The sequence below is a fragment of the Mandrillus leucophaeus genome, unplaced genomic scaffold, assembly GCF_000951045.1.
Source record: "Mandrillus leucophaeus isolate KB7577 unplaced genomic scaffold, Mleu.le_1.0 Scaffold93, whole genome shotgun sequence".
NCBI lineage: Eukaryota > Metazoa > Chordata > Mammalia > Primates > Cercopithecidae > Mandrillus > Mandrillus leucophaeus.
In genome coordinates, this window is record NW_012110141.1 from 4,033,321 (window position 1) to 4,051,703 (window position 18,383).

At 35.1% G+C, this 18,383-nt stretch overlaps 1 protein-coding gene across 1 annotated transcript in view; it reads left to right on the forward strand.

Moving 5' to 3' along the window:
* The window catches only part of SMC5 (structural maintenance of chromosomes 5), a 112,808-nt gene that overhangs the window by 4,503 nt on the left and 89,922 nt on the right, over nt 1-18,383 (forward strand). The window contains exons 2-6 of the mRNA XM_011970154.1: nt 867-1,008; nt 4,449-4,501; nt 13,544-13,706; nt 14,739-14,873; nt 17,033-17,173. Coding sequence (XP_011825544.1) covers nt 867-1,008; nt 4,449-4,501; nt 13,544-13,706; nt 14,739-14,873; nt 17,033-17,173 — 634 coding nt within the window. The remainder of the gene's footprint in view (nt 1-866; nt 1,009-4,448; nt 4,502-13,543; nt 13,707-14,738; nt 14,874-17,032; nt 17,174-18,383) is intronic.

Consider the following 18,383-nt stretch of genomic DNA (forward strand, 5'->3'; position numbering starts at 1 on the left):
AGCATTTATTCATGAGGAATTAGTTGGCAGCTTCCTGAGAGCTAACTGAAATGCTGTGGACAAAGGACACGTTTTATGGGTTCAAATTAAGAGTATTCAAAGGCGAGTTAAAAGAATGTCTGAGTCAGAGTTTGTTTCACATTTTATCATAATTGTCACTAGTAACTAATAAAGATTAGATGCTAACTGTAATCAGAATACTAGACAACTTTCAACTTTTGTTTGTTTTGTAGGGTGGTGTGTCTCTGTGATACCTAGGCTGGCCTTGACCTCCTAGGCTCAACTGGTCCTCTGGCCTCAGCCTCCCTCATAGCTGGGACTATAGGCACATACCATGGTGCCTGGCTTGGAAAATAATTTTTAAAAGTTAATAAAATGGAACCTTTGGGTTGAGATATATCTTCAGTTTTGTAATTAAAAATTTGCTTAGATTGTTTGAAATATTAAAATATGAATAACCATTAAGCATTATAATTTAAAAGAAATATGAATGTAAAATTCAGATTTAAGGTAAGTCATGGCCTCTCCTATAAAATTTGTTTTAAAATTATTTTGTGTAATATCTTTGATATAGTGTCCAGTGTTTTGTAATTATTAAAAAAGAACAAAGTATCAAACTTCACTTTTTTCAGCAAACTTTTGAAGAAACTATATGAAATTATATTCTTTAGTTATGCATTACTGCCTTTTCATTTCTTCTATTGGTAGATTTTCTTTCTAAAGTTGTTTATTAAAAACCTATTAAAAAATTAAATTTGCAAGGTTAGCTAGTTTTTAGAGGAATTTGAGGAATCTCATAAATAATGTAAAGCAAGAAAAAGTGGTTTTGTATCTCTCCTTAGTAATTTCATCTCTTTATAATTCAGAACATATGATATTTGTGAAGTATCTCCTGGACCCCACTTGAATATGATCATTGGAGCCAATGGAACAGGGAAGTCGAGCATTGTGTGTGCCATTTGCCTTGGTTTAGCTGGGAAACCTGCTTTCATGGGACGAGCGGATAAGGTGAGTTAACATAATTACTTTTTAAGAAAATTCAGAACTATTAATTGCTTTTAGTAACATCAATTTCTACACTTCAGTTCCTTGGGTATAGCAAACTTAATAGTGCGTGAATGTAAGGAATAAATTTGGCAGGTAAAGAAACTGGAAGGAGATTTTCATTTCTAGAAGTATTTTGGACGATAATACTAGAGGATTCTCCAAGTCCCTTACACCAAAAATGCTAGAAATTATGTAATATGCCTTTTTTTTTTAAATGCAGCACTTGGCTTGTGGAACCGTAGAGTAAATTTAGAAAGGGCAGAAACAAAATCCAGTCATATGTGCTTAATGATGGGGATATATTCTGAGAAAATGCATCTTTAGACAATTTTGTCATTGTGTGAGCATAATAGAGAGTACTTACACAAACCTAGATGGTATAGCCTACTATCCACTTAGGCTATATGGTGTAGCCTATTGCTCCTAGACTACACTCCTGTAGAGCATGTTACTGTACTGAATACTGTGGACAGTTGTAACACAATGGCCTACATTGTACTTATGTAAACATCTCTAAATATAGAAAAGGTACAGTAAAAATACAGTGTAAAAGATAAAAATGGTACACCTGTGTAGGGCACTTAATCATATTCATGAGAGTGGGTGGCGGAAAAATACTGCCCGAACAGGGAGGGAGTCTTAAGAAAGGAGGAGGAGGAGGAGGAGATAAGAAACAGATACAAAAAATGAGATCATTAAAAATGACAAAACGTTGGCTGGGTGTGGTAGCTCACGCCTGTAATCCCAGCACTTTGTGAGGCCATGGTCAGGATCTGGCCAACATGGTGAAACCCTGTCTCTATTAAAACTGCAAAAATTAGCCAGGCATGGTGGCGGGTGCCTGTAATCCCAGCTACTCAGGAGGCTGAGGCGGGAGAATTGCTTGAACCCAGGAGGTGGAGGTTATAGTGAGCCAAGATCACGCTGTTGCGCTCCAGCCTGGGCAACAAGAGTGAGACTCTGTCTCAAGAAAAATAAAATAAAAATCACAAAATGAGATGGTAGAAATATGTGCAGATATAATCACACTAATTATAAATGATCTAAACTCATTATAAAGTCTGTTAGAATGGAGAAATGAAACAATGTTTAGTTCTCTTTTGTTTTTAATAAGCATATCTAAAATAAAGTGTTACAGAAAAGTTAAGAGTGAAAGGATGAAAAAAAATACATGCCAGGCAAATATACAAAAGAAAGTAGGTGTAGCTGGATTAATACTAGGCAAGACAGACTTTAGAGCAAAAAGTCTTTTTAGAGATAATAGTGGTCATTAAACACTGACGAAAGTTTTAATTCACTAGAAGATAATTCAGTTCCCAACTCACTTTATAATCTAGCTCCAAAATGTATAGGCAAAATCTGCGGAATGCTAACAAGCAGTTGACATATCCATAACTGTACTGGGAGAGCTATCAATAATAGTAGATCAATCAGATAAAAAAATTAGACTACAAAAGATTTGAACAATAAAGTTAAGCTTGAACTAATGGCTATATTATAAAAAGTACACTCAACAATTGGAGACTCTGCATTCTTTTCAAGCACAAGTTAACATTTCTAAAAGTTAATTGTATACTGAGTCATAAAGCAAGTATCAAAATATTTCAAGAAATGGACACCACATAGACCATATACTGACCACAATGCTATTAAGATAGAAATAATAACAAAAAATTAAAATTTAATGAACAGTTACAAAATGGAAGCAAATTCCCCTTAAGATTATAAATTATTTAAAATGTGTATGCATGTGTTTAGTGCTATATGGGAGACATTTATTAGGTAGAAGATACTTTTCTCTGTTAATAACTAACCTTGTGACCTTGAGCAATTATCTGAACTTCAGTTTTTCTTCATTTCAAAGATGGGAGAGTTGGAACAGATAGCATCCAAGGACCAACTGAGATTTTTATGAATATTGATATATAGTTTTTAAATTATCAGATCATTTAATCCCTATCTCTTTGTAATGGTCTGTTGGATTGTACTCCAGGGGCTGTACAGTAGGAATGAATTGGCTATAACAATTTTTACTAACTTTTTCATGTTGATTTTTGTCATGAAAACACATCTCTTCTCATCCTTGAGTGATAGGATTTTTAAGGAGGCTGTGGGGTGCAGTGTTTCCTAGATGACAGGTTGCAGCCCTTTGCACAGATGTATTTATGGGATGCCCAAGTTCTCAGCAAGAATATTTAATTTATTTATGTTTAAATGCTAATATAAAAATATAACAAAAACATACTCTACACCACCTGTATGGATACTTTATGATAAGAACTGCCTCCTGACTTTTTTTTTTCCTCCTCATTGGTACCAAGTATTTTAATTCTTGCAAGCTAACAGGCAGATAGCATTCCTACATAGATGTCCTTGTTTCCCTGTGAGGAAACAGGCAGGTTAAGCAACTGTCCAATGTGTAACAACTTGTATGTGATGGAGTTGAGATTTGAACCTAGATAGTAGATGTTAAAATCTGTACTTTTAAGTATTAGGCTATACCCGGTGGTTACAAGATAAGGCTTTTTTTTTTTTTTTCCTTCATCTTTCTGGGACTCAGCTTTATCATCTATAAAATGAATGTATACTTCAAGGTTGCTTATGAGTGTTAAATGAGAAAATACATGTTTAGTGCTTAGCACAACAGTATATAGTAAATGCTTGATAAATGCTAGCTGTTGTCATCACTGTCATCACTATTAAAAAGGTTACTTGCGAGGTGTATTTTCTACCTTTTTTAATATTTATCACTTATTTATAGACTGATTTAAGATCCAGTCTGATTTTTTTAGGCTCAGACTTTGTTTTTGGGCTTAGACTCATAAGCATATAGAAACTGGCACAGGTATGTCTACTTTATCATGTAAATTTCAATTGTATTGCTCCTTTTAAAACGATGCTTGGTGGCAATTACATCATTAAGAGGATAGGTAGTATTAGCATGGTTGTTAATATTTCACCTGCGCGACTGTAGGAAGTCTTCAATGGCAATAAGGAGGTTTGAGTGCTCAGTGGTTATACTATAGGACGTGTTTTCCCACAGGCATTTTCTCTTCTCTCTGGGTGTTTAATATAGTGTCCAAGTACACAGGCTGTGGAGCCAGATTTCCTGGGTTCAGATCCTTTTTCTGGCACTTACTGGCTTTGTCACGAAGTTTGTAAGAGGCTATGGAGTGCATAGGAGTTCAATAAATTTTACCTAATATTATTATTGTTGTTATTTGTGGAAGGGAACAATGGAGGAACCCAGATCTGGGAGGGATACCTTAGAAAGTGACAGGAGTGCACATATAAGTGGTACCTGAAAAAATCTTAATTTGACAAATAATAATGACTGCTAAATCTCGGATTGTTAACCTGGGAATGTCATTACACAGCTCACTTTCTTTTTTATGTCTTAGGTTGGTTTTTTTGTGAAGAGAGGATGTTCCAGAGGCATGGTTGAAATTGAATTGTAAGTGTTAGAAGTGCTAAAACTCCTTTTTCCTATAAAATTCTTAGTTTATATTCATGTTTTTCTGATGATTAGAAAAGAGTATTAATATAGTATTATGGCATAAATATTGGAAATAATATTTAAAGAATAATTAATCCAGATAAGTAAGTGGTTTAAAAAATATATTTTTAAAACTTAAATTGTAGGCCATCTGTGGTGGCTCACTCCTGTAATCTGAGCACTTTGGGGAGGCTGAGGTGGGTAGATCACCTGAGATCAGGAGTTGGAGACCAGCCTGGCCAACATGAGGAAGCCCCGTTTCTCCTAAAAATAGAAAAATTATCTAGGCGCATGCCTGTAATCCCAGCTACTGGGGAGTCTGAGGCAGGAGAATTGCTGGAACCTGGGAGGCAAAGGTTACAGTGAGCTGAGATGGTGCCACTGCACTCCAGCCTGGGAGACAGAGCTAGACTCTGCCCCCCGTCCCCCCCAAAAAAAACAAAAACAAAAAAAACTTGTGAGAGTTTTATTTTAAAAAAATTATCAGGGAAATAAGTTTATAGCAGGTAATGAAATAGGACTATATTAAGTAGTCATGATGAAGTTGCAGTGTTTTTCACAAATTTAAAGTATCTGGGTGTTTTTTTTTGTTTTTTGGTTTTTTTTTTTTTGTTTTTTTGCTGATCTTGAAAGTAATAGTTGCTTATTTTTAAAAAATGCAAACAATGTAGAAGTGTATAATGTTGAAAATAAAAGCCTTCTTGCTATTATTCCTAATTCTGTAAATAACTACTGTTAATAGTTTGGTGAATCTTATGTATGACAAGGACTTGGTACTTGTGCCACCATTTTTTATTTTCTCCCTTATGACATCAGTAATTCATCAGGGTATTCTTTTCCCTTGAGCTTGGATATTCTCAATTGGCCATTCTTGGCAGCTATTTTTGATGGACTAAAGTTGATGTTTATGATGAAACCAGTTGACCGTCCTTGGTATATATAATTTTAATCCTTTACACATAAATGTGCACATTGTTTAGGTGATTTTTTAGAGACTGTTGCTTTTGGAATATTAGTGGAAAGTTGTGGCATTTTTGAGCTGACAAGCCTTCAAAGATTATCTGATAGCCGTACCATTTGATATGAGATGAGGAAACGATCTTTTATAAAAATTCACTCAGAAAGTTTTTATTTATATAGAGATGGGAAAGATACACATGGAAGTAAAAAGAAAATTTTAAAATACCCAACTTATTAAAATATGATAAAATTTTACTGAAGAATATAAAATCAAGACCTGAAGAAATGGAGACGAGTGATATGTTCCTAGAAACATAAAGTTAATGTCATTATTAACATTATTAATATGTCAACATTATTAACATATTATTATTAACATGTCAGACCAGGTGCAGTGGCTCATGCATGTAATCCCAGCACTGTGGGTGGCCAAGGCAAGTGATTGCTTGAGTCCAGCAGTTGGAGACCAGCCTGAGCAACATGGCAAAACCCCATCTCTACAAAAAATACAAAAATTAGCCAGGCCTAGTGATGCGCATCTATAGACTCAGGAAACTGAGGTGAGAGAATCACCTGAGCCTGGGGAGGTAGAGGATGTAGTGAGCCATGATTGTGCCACCGCACTCCAGCCTGAGTGTCAGAGTGAGACTCTGTCTGCAAAAAAACAACAACAAAAAGTCAATCCTTTCTAAATTAATACATACATTTGATACAATGAGAGTCTCAACAGGTAAGTTTATAAGTTGATTCTGAACTTCATCTTGAAGAATAAATGTGCCAGAAAACCCAAGGAGATTTTTAAAAAGCAAAGTTGTAAATAAGATTTTTGTCTACCACATGTTGAAGTATACTGTAAAGTTGTTGATTTAAAATAAATGTGATACTGGTATAGAAGATGAGAGGAGCAGAATGTGAAAACCAGGAACAGATCTAAATGTACCTGAGAACTTACTATAAAATTGGCAGTTTAATTAAGTGTGGGATATTTTAAGAGATAGGAAAAACCAAACTTGTTTTTGCTGTTCTCAAACTCAACACAGCACAGAACACTTCTGCACCAGATGTGTGGGTTTTTTCCCCACACCCTACAATTCAGTTCAATTCTGACACTAACCAAAAATTAGTGCAGGACCCATAGTTAGGGGCTCAGTCGTACAGTACTGCCCTCCACTTGATAAGCCATTTGCAAGTCTTAGGTTGTGCCCTGTACTTTTGACCAACCAGCTGTAAATTGAGGTTCTCAGGACCCCTTTCTTGATTCAGTTATTTGCTAGGATGGCTCATGAAACTCAGGGAAGCACTTAGGTTTACCCATATATTATAAAGGATTCTACAGAAGGTGCAAATGATTAGCAAAATACGGGGCGGGGTCTGGAGGAGTCCAGAGTGCAGGAGCTTCTTTCCAGACTTTCCCAGGATATGGATGTGTTCCTCAACCTGGGAGCTCTCTGAAACCCGTGGTTCAGGGAATTTTATGGAGACTTCATCACATGGGTATAAGAAACTCAATCTCTAGTCCTGCTTCCCTTCCCAGAGGATGAGGGGTAGGTTGGTGGGGCTGAAGGTTCTAAGCTTCTGTTCGTGGCTTTTATCTTTCTAGTGACCAGCCTACATCCAGAAGCCCACCGAGAGTTGCCTCGTTAGAAAAAGACACACTTGTCACCTAGGAAATTCCAAGGGATTAGGAGTTATGTGTCAGGAATTGAGGACAGAGACTAAATACATTTTTTTTCCTTTTTTTTGAGATAGAGTGTCACTGTCGCCCAGGCTGGAGTGCAGTGGCACCATCTCGGCTCACTGCAATTCCCAGGCTCAAGCGATTCTTCCACCTCAGCCTTCCAGGTAGCTGGGATTACAGGCACCCACCACCACGCCTGGCTACTTTTTGTATTTTTAGTAGAGACGGGGTTTTGCCCTGTTGGCCAGGCTGATCTTGAACTCCTGACCTCAAGTGATCTGCCCGCCTTGGCCTCCCAAAGTGCAGGGATTACAGGCATGAGCCACCGTACCCAGCCTACATATTTCTTTATACAGGTTGAGTATCCCTTATCTGCAATGCTTGGGACTAGAAGTGTTTTGGACTTTGGATTTGTTTTGAGTTTAGAATATTTGCGTTAAACGTATCGGTTCAACATCCCTAATCTGAAAATCTGAAATATGAAACACCCCAATGACCATTACCATTGAATGTCATGTTGGCACACAGGAAGCTTTGTATTTTGGAGCATTTCAGATTTTTGGACTAGGGATACTCAACCTATGTATCACAGTATCATAGTGTAAATTATTCAAATTGAGCTGTGATAATTATCTGTTAATTTTTTAAAGATAAATTTAGAGCTTTACCTAACACCCTACACATAAATAAAATATAAGTGTATAAATGTCAAGCACTTTTTCCACGAAGGTTCACGTGGCCTTGAGAGTACCAAATGTAAAACAGCTCATCATTAGTTGTTGAAATTATTGCTATTAAACAAATGTACTAACTGGCCATGTATTCCTTGAGTAGAATGGTGGGTAGAATAATCTGTGGCATATATTTATGTAATCATTTTCCAGATATTTATTGAGTACCTGTACACTGGGGATACTCTTCCCTCATGGAATTTATAGTTGGGGCATAAGGAGGGACAGTTAGATAAGTAAAATACATATTATGTTAGGTGATGATAAGTGCTACATAGAATAAAGCAGAAAAGGAGGATAGGAGTGACAGAGTGGAGTTTTACAGTTTTGAATAGCCTGATCAGGAAAGATCTCACTGAGAAGATAGCATTTAAGCAAAGACCTAAAGGAGGGAAGGTAATGAGCATGGAGATAAATGGGGAAATAGTATTTCAGGTATGGAGATCTGCAAATGCCAAGGCTCTAAAGTGGTACCCACAGTGACTGGATCACATTGAAGGAGGAGAATAGTGAAAGATAAGCTGTGAAAATATCAGGAAGTAAAGCCTGTATTCATTGTAAGGACTTGGCATTTATTTTGCATAAGCCGTGAAGCCACCTGGTTTTTAGCAGAGGAATGATGTGATGTAACGTAAAAAGTTTAACCAGATTGGGTTGCTGTATGGAAAGTAAACTTTAAGAGAGCAAAGGCAAAAGCAAGAATATCAGTTAAGTGACTAATAGAACAATCCTATGAGAGATGATGGTAGCTTATGATTTGCTTATGAATTACATTATGATTCGCTTATGAATTATATACAGGGTATGGGAGAAGGAGCAAGACATCAGGGAGGACTCCAGGGTGTCTGGCATGATTAAGGGTAGAGTTTCCATTAACTGAGGTAGACAGACCTACTGCACAAGGTTTTGGCGGTAGATCATACATCATTGAACTAAGATGCCACCACTTGTAGCTTCCAATTAAAATTAAACTAGCACAGATAGTTTGAAATGTGCATCCCAATTTCAGATGTGTTAAAATGTTTTTTTAAAAAAAGAACTTTTCAGAAACAAACATGGTAAAGTTTGAGATGCCTAGTAGATACTCGGGCAGAGCTGGGCACGGTGGCTCATACCTGTAATCCCAGCAGTTAGGGAGGCAGAGGCGGGAGGATTGCTTGAACTCAGGAATTCGACCAACCTGGGCAACATAGCGAGACTCCGTCTCCACACGCATACAAAAAGGTCTGAGATTCAGGTAGAAATGTTTTTAGTGGGCAGTTAGATATATAAACCTGTCATTCCTGGAGAAGTCTGGGCTGAAGATAACACATTTGGGAAATCATTAGTATTATGATGGATTAAATCGCCAGTGAAGCAGAGATAGATAAAACAAATAAGAGTTCTAAGAACGTATCTGCTACAGTGCACCATTTAGAGATTGAACATAGGGAAACCTAGGAAAGGAAACTGAGAATTGGCTGGTGAGTCAGGCGAATACAGTACTTGGAAACCAGTACTTGGAACAACTTCAGGAGGAGTCCGTTGTCTATCACCTGTGTGTGATACTGCTAGATAGGTCAAGTAAATTGAGAACAAAGAGTTTATTATCAGTATTTATTGAGTTGGTTATATCATTTAAGTTGAAGAATTAATTAATTCCCTGATGTTTGCTCAATTTTGCATTCTTAGAATAACCCAGTTTGGTCGTAGTTTTTTTGATGCGTTGCTAGATTGGTTTTCTAGTATTTTATTTAGGATTTTGACATCTGTATTTTGTTTGTGAAAGATACTTGTGGTTTGAATGTTTGGTTAATCTTACTGTTAAAAATAATCTGATGTGAATTGTAGGGGGTCTTGCAAAAAAAATCATCTGGCTTTTTTTTCTAACTATACTGATTTAATTTTTTTCTAACTGCTGATTTCATTTATTTATAGCAATCGGTTGCTTAGATTTTTCTGTTTATTCTTGTATCACTGTGATTATTTATACTTCATAAAGGATTTTCCCATTCTTCTTAGTTTTAAATTTTATTGACATGAATATTACCCTCTTATATGAGTTCATTATATGTGTATTATTTTACATAAAGCAGTATTTGTCTTCTGAAAATTGATTTGTCAATTTTAGTAGTTTTTTTCGATGAACCAGCTTTTGCATTTGTCTTATATTATGGTTTTCTATTTCATTAATTTCTATTCTTTACTGATTCTCATTTTTTGAAATGGATATTTATTGCACTAATTTTAGTCATTTGTTTACCTTAATATGAACAGTTAAGGTTAAAAATACCCCACTTACTGCTTTAGCGCTATCTCTCAAATTTTAGTATATAGTATTTACTGTTTTTCAGTTCTGAATATTTTCTTTATGAGTTCATAATTACAAATTGTTTCTAATTCTAATGTAGGGATTTTCTTATTAGTATTGGTTTCCACTTTGTAGTGAAGTTATATATATAGAGATACTGGTTTTATGTTACTAATCCTTTGAAATTTCTTTCTTTTTGTAGTGAACTTTTGTAATTGTTCTTTGGCTGAAAGAATAAGTTTTCTTTTGCAGATACCTGCAGTGTTCTGTATTTGTCCATTAGTGCAAGTTTATTAGTTATATTGTCACATCTTCTATATTTTTGCTGATTTCAGTTGTCCAATTGATACCTTGATTACTGACAAAGGTGTATTACACTATTCCTCTATGCAGATTTGTTAATTATCCTTGTCCTGTCAATTTTTGCGTTATGTATTTCTAGGACATTATTAGTTGCATCTAAGATTAAAATTGTTTATCTTCCTGGTGAATTCAACTTTCTGTTGTTAGATACTGACCTCTATCTTTCTTTTGCCTTAAAGTCCATTTAGTTTACCATTAATGTAGTTGGCAGTTTTTCCCCCCCCTCCAGTATTTTTCTAGTTGTCTTTTTTCATTCTTTTCATGTTTTTAATATCTTTTGTTATCTCATTTAAACTGGTAGAGCTGTGTTATTTTTTCTGGAATCTTTTAAGTAAAGCATATAATCAATTTACAAATATATGTTTGAACTTATTTTTACTGTCTTATTCTCTGCTTTTTATTTTTCACACTCTTCAGCATTTCTTTTCTTTCTTATTTTTGTTGGGTATTTGTTTCATTTTTCCTTCTCTTTTGTCTTGGAAATTACGCATTCTTTTGTTTTAGTGATTACTGGAATTTTAGCAGGAATACTTGTTGGAGTTCAGACTTAATATCTGTCTTCCTGCTAAACAAAGATTTTACAGTACTTTCTTCTTAATAACTTCTCTGAACTTACATGCTTTTAAATTTCTATCTTTTTAAAACTCCTCAAAACATTATTATTAATATAATATATTATGCTGTCAATGTTTATTTAGAATTTACCTCAGATATTTCTGTTTGTTTTGCTTTTCATTCCTTCTTCCATTTCTGATTTTCTTTCTGGAATCACTTTCTGCCAAAAGGATATTCTGTAAAGTTTTCTTTTATGAGAGTTTTCTGTTGGAACACTCAGTTTTTAATCTGAAAATGATACCATTTTGCTCTAAATCTTGAAAGATGTGTTTCATGGATATAACATTCTATATTGACAGGTCTCTTTTCTCATATTCACAGTATAGTATAATATCATTGTTGTCTTCTTGTTTTTGTTTTTGTTTTGGTGACAGGGTCTCACCCTGTCATGATCATGACTTACTGCATCTTTGACACCTCCCTGGTTCAAGTGATCCTCCTGCCTCAGCCTACAGGCACTCACCACCATTCCCGGCTTTTTTTATTATTACTATTTTTTGTAGAGAATGGGGTCTCACTCACTATGTTGCTCAGACAGCTCTTGAACTCCTAGGCTCAAGTGATCCTCCCACCTTGGCCTTCCAGAATACTGAGATTACAGGCGTGAGCCACCACATCTGGCCCCATTGTTGTCTTCTGATGTGAATCTAATCTCAGTTTATTTGATAGCAATCATTCTCTTTTTCTCATTGTTGTCTTCTGATGTGAATCTGATCTTAGTTTATTTGATAGTAATCATTCTCTTTTTCTGAGATGCTTGTAAACTCATTTCTTTTTTTTAAGTGTTTTAGTTTCATATATATTTAGGTGTGGGTTTATTTTTTATTTACTTTTCTTGGTTTTAATGACACTCTTAAACCTATGGTTTGGTGTCTTTCATCAGTTTTTGAAAGTTCTTATTTATTATCTCTTTCAATATTGCCATTGACCCATTCTCTGTCTCCTGTCCTAGAATTCTTATTAGACATATTATGCTTTCTTAGTCATCCAAATATCTTTCAAATTTTTCATTTATGATTCTGCATTATGTTATTTCTGCTGGTGTTCTTGTGTGTGTGTTTGTAGTGAACTACTCTTCTTAGAACTTTATCTGTGTTAATTATTTTAAGATAACATAGATTCCGGCAGAGTAAATTATTAACTTCTGCCGGAGACCATTGAATAGTTTCAATTCAGAATCACAGTGTACAGAATTTTCAGCTTGTGGTGGTAGCAATGAAGTATTTCTAGTTTACCCTTACAGCAAGGGTGTATCGCTTAGGTATGGCTTTCTATTGGACTCTTCACCTTGGATAGCTGTGGGCTTTGTCTATTTTTGTCCTCTACCAGCAGATCATGAAAGTGAATCCTCAAGATCACTTGATTGGGCGAATGCCTTCAAGATGAAAGCCAATTTTATTTTTCCACTCTGAGTTTTCACCTATACTAGGATGTTAGCCAGAATTCCTTACTTTCATGCTAACTGATAAATTGATTTATGAAGATATTTTAATATTTTATTATTTTTAGTTGTTTACAGCAGGAGGATCAGTAAGGGTACTTTATTAGACATTCTGCTGGAAATGAAAGTTTAAAACTACTTCCTTTAAAGTCCTACAATCTTACTGTTTCAAGTGGTCTGATTACAATGTAATCTACATATACAACATTTATAAGTTATTATTGTCATTTAGTGATTGGATACCAATAATTTATCTTTCTACCACATGCTGCTGAATCCCAGTGAAGAAGATGAATAGATGGGAGGTGTGGAGCAGTAGTACTTCTAAAAGCAAGAAATAAGTAAATAGCCTTCTTTCAGATTCTATATTGCTTAATGTTCCTTTATATCCATGTGAGGTAATCCTCTCTGAATTCAGAGTGGAGTACGTGGTGAGGAATCCATGGACTACCTGTATGGGTAGTTTTTATTTCTGGAAATGCCTAAGAGTCAGTTTTCATTCATACGTTTTCTGAGCAGGGGGAGTTTCAAGATTTAACTGCTCTACCCTTTAATATACTAACACATTTTGAATTGTAGTCAACACATGTGATTAAAGAATAGCATAATAATTAAAGGATAAACAGCTCCACATATGTGACTTCTCTAGTAGTGTTTATGAATTAGTATTCACATTTGCTTTAATTTTAACAGTTTAAATAATTTTGAATGTTGAGTAAGTAACTGATGTGGTCAATTATGGTATTATGACTAATAAAATGCTGAAGTTTCCTTCTTGGAAGGGGCCAAAATATCAAAAGGAATAAAAATCATAATAATAATTCTATCTGGCACCTTTGGTGCAAGAGAATTTCTGAAATTTTATCTCTAAACTAATGTATATATTTTGAATATAAAGATTCTTAAATTATTTTTTAATTAGGTTCAGAGCTTCTGGAAATCTTGTAATCACGCGTGAGATTGATGTGGCAAAAAATCAGTCGTTTTGGTTCATCAACAAAAAATCTACAACCCAGAAAGTAGTGGAAGAGCAAGTTGCAGCCTTAAATATTCAAGTGGGGAATCTTTGCCAGTTTCTCCCTCAGGTATGACAGAAATAAATGTAAAGATGGGAAAATTTTGTATATAGTGTTTCCTTTCTATGCCATGGAAGGGGTATTATTTAAATTGAACATAGCACTCTTATAGTTCTTTGTAAAGGTAGCATTTCATCACTTAGAGTATAATGTTACTAATTTGTAGTAATTTGGAAAATTTCAATTAGTTAAAAAAAGTCTAAATTAGAGTATTTTGAAATAAAGTATTATTTTTTGAGTTCAGAGAGTAGCTCAGATAGCTATGTGCTTCTATTTATAGACCCTTAAAATGTTGTTAATGAACAACTTTTTAGTCAATGTTTTTGTTTGTAGACGTTATACATATATAATATTTGATATATTTGAGTTTACAAAATATTTGATATAATAAAACTCCTATAAGTATACCTTCTAAAATCATGTTATAGTTTGTTTATTAAAAATAAAAAATGCTGACAATGTATGTTAAATGTTAGTCATATTACCTCTTAAATTTGACTTTGAATGCTGTCTAGTGACAGCATTAACTAGGTAACTAGTACTTATTGATTAATTTCATTTTTCTTTAGAAACACAATGATGATTTCATAATGTGCAAATTAAATAAAACTTAAACATTAAAAAGTTTTTTATTTATTTTAACACTTATCAGCTGGTGTCAGATTATCTCCGGAAGTAGATGTTTGAAATTGCCTTTTTTTTCTTTTTAAACCCTCTAACATTTCAACTGATATGTAATAAACAGTGATCATTTTCATCTTCAGACTATGTGTTCTTTTATTCCCAAACTTTTATTATACATATGTAAACATTTCAACCTTGAAATATTGGTGCAGAAAATTTTTAAAGATGATCAAAAAGATAACAATTTATACCCTAAGTTTATCTTCATTATTCTAAAGAATAATGCACAGAAGGTTTATATCTCAAAGGTTTTTTTTAATGAGTTTCACCTTGACAAGTGTAAGCATTGGGTGAAATACATTTTGAAGATATTTGTAAATGAATGATAGTTGCTAATATTTAATTTTTGTGCTCTAGGACAAAGTTGGAGAATTTGCTAAACTCAGCAAAATTGAACTCCTCGAAGCCACTGAAAAGTCAATTGGTCCCCCAGAAATGCACAGATATCACTGTGAACTCAAAAACTTCAGGGAGAAAGAAAAACAGCTCGAGGTACTTTAAAATAGGCAGCTCATTTGTATTGTTTCTTATTGATTTCTGTATCTCAAAACATGGGAGAGAGAGTAGTAGTATTGATTCATTGAGTCAATTCATATTTGATTTATTTTCACTTAGAATTATACTGCTAATATCAGTTCAAGTGACAGAGTGAGAATGGATCTGATAATATGAAGTTTGAAAAGGTTGACTATTTCAGCAAATACATATTATTAATTGAATTTTTAAGGAACCAATAACAGTATTATTAAAAAAATTATCTCAGGAAGTTACAGTATTCTTTCATTCATTCAGTATCTATTAAACACCTACTATGTGTCAGACACTGTGTAAGGCTTTTAGTAATAGAAGAGATACCATGTGCCACTTAATATGGCACTTTTGTTGAACCAGTTCTCTCATGTATTTTTTTCAGTCATCTGAAGGTAGACTTTGGAAGAGAATTACACATTTAGTTGGAATGTTGTTGGTTATTTTCACCATTAATAAACATAAAAATGTACTTTTATAGCATATCCTTCATAAAGGTGTTTTATTTAATGTATCTTTTTTCTACATCCCAGCAACTAAAATAAATACAGTAAATTTTCATAATAAGAAATTATTAGTCTGGGTGTGGTGGCTCAGACCTGCAATCCCAGTACTTTGGGAGACTGAGGCAGGAGAATCGTTTGAGTTCAGGAGTTTGAGACCAGCCTGGGCAACAGGGAGACCCTGTCTCTACATGAAAAGAAATAACAAAAGTTAGCCAGGCATGGTGGCGCATGCCTGTACTTCCAGCACTTGGGAGGCTAAGGTGGGAGGATTGCTTGAGCCAAGGAGGTCAAGGTTGCAGTGAGCTGTGATTGCACCACTGCATTCCAGCCTGGGTGACAGAGCAAGACCCTGTCTCAAAAAAAAGGAAATCTGGCTGGGTGTGGTGGCTCACACCTGTCATCCTAGTACTTTAGGAGGCCAAGGCAGGTAGATCACCTGAGGTCAGGAGTTCGAGACCAGCCTGGCCAACATGGTGAAACCCTGTCTCTACTAAAAAACAAAAATTAGCCGGGCGTGCTGGTGGGAGCCTGTAATCTGTAATCCCAGCTACTTGGGAGGCTGAGGCAGGGGAATCATTTGAACCTGAGAGACGGAGGTTGGAGTGAGCTGAGAACACCATTACACTCCAGCCTGGGCAACAAGAGCGAAACTCTGTCTCAAAAAAAAGAAAAAGGAAATCTGTTGGGTTTTTTTTGTTTTTTTTTAATTTTAGGTTCAGGGATACATGTGTAGGTTCATTACATAGGCACATTGTGTCACAGAGGTTAGCTGTGTCACCCAGGAAATAAGCATAGAAATCTTGTAACCAATTGCTTTCTCTCAAAGTGTGACTTTCTGTACTTAATAATATATATTTTACTGTAATTAAATGTTATTTTTTGCCTTTGTCCACCAGACAAGGAAAAACATGTTTTTATTATACTTATTCAAAGTGAATAATCAAAGGAGTTATTCTGAGCTTTTTATAGTTATTTTATCTTCAGATATTCTGTTCTTTTACCTTTCTCTATGTCAAACAATCAAATACTTTCACTTGAAACACTCACCTACACTCTCGACTATCCTCTGAAAGAAGACAAGCATACAAGCATATATTCTACTAGGTTCTGAGTACATCTTTGTATTTATTAATTCACAACATAAAGGCTAATTCTTAGCTTTCTTTTATCTCATTTCTAAGACCTTTCAGTCATGAGTGTTCATTTAACATACTAATCCTAGTAATACTACTATTCATTTGTATATCACTTTTACAGCTTTTGTTTAGCTTTCATCTATATTAAGTGAATTGCTTCTACCCTTCAAGTGGATGCAGCAGATATTTGGGGAAGAAGAGCCTGGACTCAGATGTGACAGGGCTTCATTACAGTTAGGACTAATAAATTGTAGACCCTAGACCAGAACTTGGGTGGGAATGTTGCTTTTACACAGGTTTTAGGGGTTTTGTTGAGACGGGATCTCACTGTTGCCCAACCTGGAGTCTACATAGTTCTTAAGAACTCCTGTGAATTCTTTATTGTGAAATTTTGCTATCGTTGTTTATTTTTCATTGTTAGAAGATGTGACCTGTTGTCATTTTTCTGTTAAACTGATTGTTCAACATATATTTATTGTAGACCTCATGCAAAGAGAAAACTGAATATCTACAGAAAATGGTTCAGAGGAATGAAAGATATAAACAAGATGTGGAGAGGTTCTACGAACGGAAGCGACATTTAGATTTAATTGAGATGCTTGAAGCAAAAAGGCCATGGGTGGTAAGTCATAATTTCTGGAGGAAAAATAGGTGTTTCTTTAAGTAGCAGAGTAATTATGATGACAGTATTAGTTACTGTGTATTCAAGTTAGGTGCTTCTTTTTCATTTTTGGCTTTATATGTTATACACAATAAAATGCATGTCTTTTTTTTTCTTAATTTTTTATTATACTTTAAGTTCTAGGGTACATGTGCACAACCTGCAGGTTTGTTACATATGTATACATGTGCCATGTTGGTGTGCTGCACCCATTAACTCATTTACATTAGGTATATCTCCTAATGCGATCCCTCCCCCCTTCCCCCTCCCCCGACCCAATGATGTCTCAAAAAAAAGGAAATGTGTGATGTCTCCCTTCCTGTGTCCAGGTGTTCTCATTGTTCAGTTCCCACCCACGAGTGAGAACATGCGGTGTTTGGTTTTCTGTTCTTGCAATAGTTTGCTGAGAATGATGGTTTCCAGCTGTATCCATGTCCCCACAAAGGACTCCTTTTTTATGGCTGCATAGTATTCAATGGTGTATATTTGCCACATTTTCTTAATCCAGTCTGTCATTGATGGACATTTGGGTTGGTTCCAAGTCTTTGCTGGTGTGAATAGTGCCACAATAAACATACGTGTGCATGTGTCTTTATAGCAGCATAATTTATAATCCTTTGGGTATGTATCCTGTAATGGGATGGCTGGGTCAAATGGTATTTCTGGTTCTAGATCCTTGAGAAATCGCCACACTGTCTTCCACGATGGTTGAACTAGTTTACAGTCCCACCAACAGTGTAAAAGTGTTCCTATTTCTCCACATCCTCTCCAGCATCTGTCATTTCCTGACTTTTTAATGATCGCCATTCTAACTGGTGTGAGATGATATCTCATTGTGGTTTTGATTTGCATTTCTCTGATGGCGAGGGAGGATGAGCATTTTTTTCATGTGTCTGTTGTCTGCAAAAATGTCTTCTTTTGAGAATTGTCTGTTCATATCCTTTGCCCACTTTTTGATGGAGTTGTTTGTTTTTTTCTTGTAAATTTGTTTGAGTTCTTTGTAGGTTCTGGATATCAGCCCTTTGTCAGATGAGTAGATTGCAAAATTTTCTCCCATTCTGTAGGTTGCCTGTTCACTTTGATGGTAGTTTCTTTTGCTGTGCAGAAGCTCTTTAGTTTAATTAGATCCCATTTGTCAATTTTGGCTTTTGTTGCCATTGCTTTTGGTGTT